The sequence below is a fragment of the Belonocnema kinseyi genome, chromosome 2, assembly GCF_010883055.1.
Source record: "Belonocnema kinseyi isolate 2016_QV_RU_SX_M_011 chromosome 2, B_treatae_v1, whole genome shotgun sequence".
Lineage (NCBI taxonomy): Eukaryota > Metazoa > Arthropoda > Insecta > Hymenoptera > Cynipidae > Belonocnema > Belonocnema kinseyi.
Window position 1 is genome coordinate 59,516,270 of NC_046658.1, and position 5,509 is coordinate 59,521,778.

General features: G+C 28.9%; 1 protein-coding gene across 1 annotated transcript in view; it reads right to left on the reverse strand.

Moving 5' to 3' along the window:
* The window catches only part of LOC117168134 (acyl-CoA-binding protein-like), a 6,617-nt gene extending 1,688 nt beyond the window's left edge, over positions 1 to 4,929 (reverse strand). The window contains exons 1-3 of the mRNA XM_033353552.1: positions 4,750 to 4,929; positions 4,605 to 4,685; positions 2,453 to 2,567 (exon numbers count right to left, since the gene is read on the reverse strand). Coding sequence (XP_033209443.1) covers positions 2,453 to 2,567; positions 4,605 to 4,619 — 130 coding nt within the window. The 5' untranslated portion in view covers positions 4,620 to 4,685; positions 4,750 to 4,929. The remainder of the gene's footprint in view (positions 1 to 2,452; positions 2,568 to 4,604; positions 4,686 to 4,749) is intronic.
* Between the last annotated feature and the right edge of the window lie 580 nt (positions 4,930 to 5,509).

Consider the following 5,509-nt stretch of genomic DNA (forward strand, 5'->3'; position numbering starts at 1 on the left):
TATATAATTTTAATATAATAATATAATTATAATATTAATACATATTCAAACAAAGATGTTCATAACTAAGGCTTTTATTAAATTTAAAATACTGTTTTAGCCTAAAATTTTAACATTAAAATTTTCTAATTAGGAAAAAGAAGAATAATTGCTTCATATTTAGAAATATTTGACAAAGTGTCTACGTATACCCACAAAATCCGGCTATTCGTACTGAAATTTTGGTGCAAATAGCCCCCGACATAATTTAAAACAAAATATAGATTTTTGCAGATGTAGAAAAAAAAATTAGAAGCTTTTTAATCCAAGTACAACAACCTGAATTTTCAGAGCACTACTAACAACGTGGGATTCCATCCATATGTCGTTATTGCGTTAAGAATTATGAAAGGCTTCAAAGGAATAAAAAACATTTTCTTAAAATTCATAGGAAAATGGAAAATAAATTTTGAGAGCATATTTAAGGGTATTTAAAAAGATGTCTAAACTTGAGTTGCTGGATCGAGTAAGGACACAAATTATTTCGCCGGGAGTGGGAAAATCCCTGGAGGCTTTCAAGCAAAATTTAGAATTTTAATTTTTGAAGAATAGATGTAGATGTAGAATTTAATTGCGCATCTTTTTTCTTCCAGTCAAAAGTTGTAGTTTTTTTTAGTTTTCTAGTTAGAGCTAAAAAACTGACTTTTTTTAGACAAATCTATTTTAATTCCTTTTTTCACTTCAACTAGTGCCCAGTCAGTTTTTAGTCCTTTTTAATCAAATTGTTGTTAATTTTTTTCTGATGCGCGGCGCATATAGGATTCGCGTGCGGGCTGTTGCGAGTCTCAGAAGTGAGTCATGATAAAGTTCACCGGCGCCAAAAAATAAAAACTAATCAAGTAATCAGGTAATATCAAAATATTATTAATAAATAAATAATATTGCATAATGTAAAATAATTTATTCATTTAATATTATGTACAAGAGAATGGTTCTATTTGTGAGACAAACTGTACAGAAGGAAAACATGAACATCTAATAGTTGAGATTAATCGGATTTCTAATTCCACGAATTTTTCAATGCTTCAAATTCCTGGGATTAAAAAAAGTGAAAGATCAAGAAAGTGCGTTTGTTTTTCATTCATGTTGTAATGGGCGTTACTTTTTTTTAATTAATTGAAACTAAACCTGGTGAGAGTAAGAATCAAAATATGGCTTTGGACGATGACAGATGTTCTGAATAAAAAATAATTGCTGTGTACTTTCCGTAAATAGAATGTACATGTCAAAGCGAACAAGGATCTCATTAGTTTAAAAAACATAATATTTAACATATTTAGAACCATTCTATTGTACATAATATTAAATGAATAAATTATTTTACATTATGCAATATTATTTATTTGTTCATAATACTTTGACATTATTTTATTGCTTCATTAGTTTTTTATTTTTGACACCGGTGAACTGTGTTATTAATCGATTCTTAAACTCTCACTATAGTTCGCGCGCGTATCGCCTAGCCGCTAGCGACTCGAGACGTTAAAATTTCTCGAATATCAATTCGATTGGGCTAAAATTGTCCATAAAACATCTTTCTACTGTTGTTAACAACTTTCCCGCTGGACGTTAGAGAAGTCCGATTTGCGCCACGCATCAGACAAGAATTAACAAGTTTTTTAAAAATAAATTTTTGAATTTCTTTTGATTCATCAGTCAAAGGGCATTTCGAACTACATTCCCTAAAAATTTTATTGAAAAAGTCTAAAACCTGACTGAATGAGCACGACTTGAAGTAGAAAACTAATTAAAATAGATTTTCCAAAAAAATGCAGTTCTTTAGCTTTAACTAGAAAACTAAGAAAGCTACAACTTTTAGCCTGAGATAAAAAAGATGTGTAATGAAATTCTACATCTAAATATAGTCGTTCAAAATTAAAATTCGAAAATGCTTTTAAAAACTTCCAGGGGCCTTCCCACTCCCGGCGAAATAAGTTTATTCGATCCGGCAGCTCAATTCTCAAAAATGAATCTAGAAGATTTGAAGGAAATTTGCTTTATTTTGCATAAAGTTTTTCTGAAGAATTCGAATCCTTTTAAAAGAGTTTTAGAAGCTCTAAAAAAATATAAGAATAATTGAAAATTGAAATAAATTTAAAACAACATGTAGACTTCCAGATTTTGAAATACAATTCAAAGCTGTTTAAGGATTTTTAAACTATTTAAAATTAAAATATTGTAACTTTTAATTGAAAAAAGGCTCAGTTTAGAACAAAAATATAATTAATTTGTAATATTTCTCGCTTAAAATTGCTTAAAATGGTTTACAGTTTAGGTTTTATTACTTCAAATGGAATTTTTTTAGCTTTAACAATTAAAAGAAGATAAAGTAAAAAAGGAGATTTTTCAATAAAAGAACCAAATTCATCAAACAATTATCCAGACACAATATTTGGTATTTAATCATATTTACCTGTATTACAATCACCGACAGTAGCCTGTTTGTATAAAGCATAAATCTCCAAGAGATCAGCATCAGAAGGCGTAGAAGCCAATTCCTTCACATCCTCTACAGCTTTGTTGAATTGCTAAAAAATTAATAAATCAAAGAATTTATTTAGGGTAAACAGCGGTATGGGATTGTCCATATATTACGTAAGACGTTTTTCTGTTGTTTGAATAAAGACGAAAATAATATTTTTATCAAGTTGAAAAGGACACAGCGATATAAACAAAAGAAAAAATTCTTACGTAATATATGGACGATCCCTATTACCGACAGCTTAAGAAAAAAGTTTTAGAAAAAGTAGAATATTAATTGATGTGTTTATTATCTGGTAACGAAGATAATATTGTGGTAAAGGGAGTTTCACAAAATATATATTTGTTTATATAATTATATGATTTTCTTATACAATTCAAAAAATCGATTTAAAATATTAGTTACAATTTTAACGTAATCATTTTAATTATTGTTTTTCAACCTTTTAACGTTGATATTTTTGTCAGTCATCATTTAATGACGGAAAAGATATTAATGTTTTTTTTTTAATTTTAGCCAAAAAAATGTCATACTTTGTTATCGCGATCTTATCAGCATCTTATCACGGGAGTAAATTTTTATTTTTTGCAAACAATTGAAAATCCGCTTTGTAATCGCTATATAAAACAGATTTTAAAAACGCACATAATTTTAATCTCAAATTTACGCCTGGATAACTTTTTTTTATCCAACTTTTTTTCATGATTGCATGCAGCAACACTGCGGCTCGCGAGCAGGCATTTCTTTTATTATTAAACAGTGATTTCAAATTTAGAGAAGGTTTTTTCACTCTTGAAAAATTCCCATTTTGTTGGTTATCTAATTCTGTACGATCAGCTTTCAGTAAAGGGTAATTTCCGTAAAAATAATAAATGCATCGAGAAAATAAAACTAATGGTACAATAAGACGCCAACAGATAAAAATTGACCCAATTAGAGCAAGAATACTACACCTAGTTAACGTTAATAAATAGTTATAACCCTTTTTAGGCGGTTTAGGCCGCAAGACCGCGATTTAAATTTTTCTTTTAGCAACTGGAAGAAGTTTAGGGTGTGCGTGGTAAAAACAGGTGAATTTGTTTCCGGTTGTTTCCACTTTGGATTTACAATTTTATGGTACTCATTTGACAAGCACTTTGCTTCCCCATTATGATTAATTAGAAAATATATTTGCTTCCTTAAAGGAAGTAAAATTAAAAAGCCTTTTCTATTCTTATATGAATTTTTAATCATGTTGATGAAAAAAGGTTTCTTATTTAAAACAGATTTTTTAAATTTATATAAATTACTATAACTTCCGTTCTTGCATCAATGTTGAATTATATTGATTAAAAAAGTTTAAATATGACCATAACTTCCTTATACTTCGATCAAATGTATTCATATTAAGTCAATCGATTCGTCTCGAATCAACGTATCTTTTCTATTCTTGCATCAACGTGGAAACGAAAAGTATTATTTATTAAATATAAATTCACTAATTTTGCACTTAGCAAATATTGAAATAGAACTCATTCATTAAAATAGAGTAATTATTTTTAAATGTTTAAAACTAGTATAATTACTTTTTATTTCAAGACTTAAATGAAGGATAAACTACGGAATCGAGCATTTACGAGAAAATATAAAAGATTCAACCTTCGACCTCAGTAATTGATTCCATCATACATTCTTTGACTATTTTTAGCAAAAAATATGTGTACTCTCTAAAAACAAATAATTAGCTTCGAATAATTTTAATTTCAATACGAAATCAGCCATTTGAAATCATTGGATTTCCGAATGGTAATGTAACAATGATTAGAAAGCAAATCTTCTCTTCCCTCTATTCGAAGAAAAATACATTAATGTGCTGTTAAATTCAAGTTAACGCAATTCAATAATTATAATTTTTAACATGGTTCTTTGAATTTGATCAGTCTACTATACTACTTTATCACAAGAGCATCATAGAAATACACTGAACTTTTCCCGCGGTAATTCGGAAGTGATTGAACTTCATTAGCCGGAACCGGAAGAATCCAATAATGTCAATATTGATAGAATGGCCAACAATTTAGATTATTTAGCATTGTTTACTCACATCGTCCAGCGACATCTTCTTGTTTTCAATCAACCAAGTCGTTTACCAGTTTGCGCAGAGATGTATGTACTCTGCTATTTTCTGTTTTAATTAGAATCAATTTGTGAAAATCGTAAGACAAGTGATTCGATTTCTTATGACTGACCTGCACGACTCGAAGAACGTTTCCAGACTGTGTAGTTTGTTGGCTAGAGTAATAGATTCTATAAGGAAGGTAGATTTCCGATAATAACTCTAGCCCGATATCGTTCTTTATCCGTTATCGGAATGACTGAACGAAAACGAATACTCCCGACATGCTCCCGACTGGCCGAAGCCGACATCCAAGTTCCAGTCCAATCAGCCTCCAAGTCCAACGACCGAATCGTCGCCCAGGGCCGTACATTTTACAGAAGTATATTTGACAAAAAATGCAAATATTTTAATTTGATCAGCAATAAAAAATAACCAAAACTATTATTCTTAAAGCTAGCGGTTCTAATGATAAAATTCATTTTGCATAAATAAATTATTTTAATTCGTTAAAAAATTGAATTATTCTTTCGGTGATAAGTGCATTCTATAATATTCAATAAATAATAATGCGAAAAATGAAAAATAATGACAAAAAGAAACTTACGCAAGAAATTCTTTATTCTTCTCTCCCCAAAAAGCCTTAAGTAATTAATGGATGCTTAAGTATTTATATCTATAAAAATGTATAAAAGTATATTTTACCATTCAAATTTTTAATAACTAGGGAGCGGATTAGCGCCACTGTGAACAATTAAACTTTAAAGGTTCACAATATGTAAAATTCTTGAATTTTGAAAGAACTTTTACAAGAATCACATTTTTTAGTAAAAAATCTATCCGATCACTTTGAAAGTTTAATTTAATAATTTTAGATTTAAATATTCTAAATA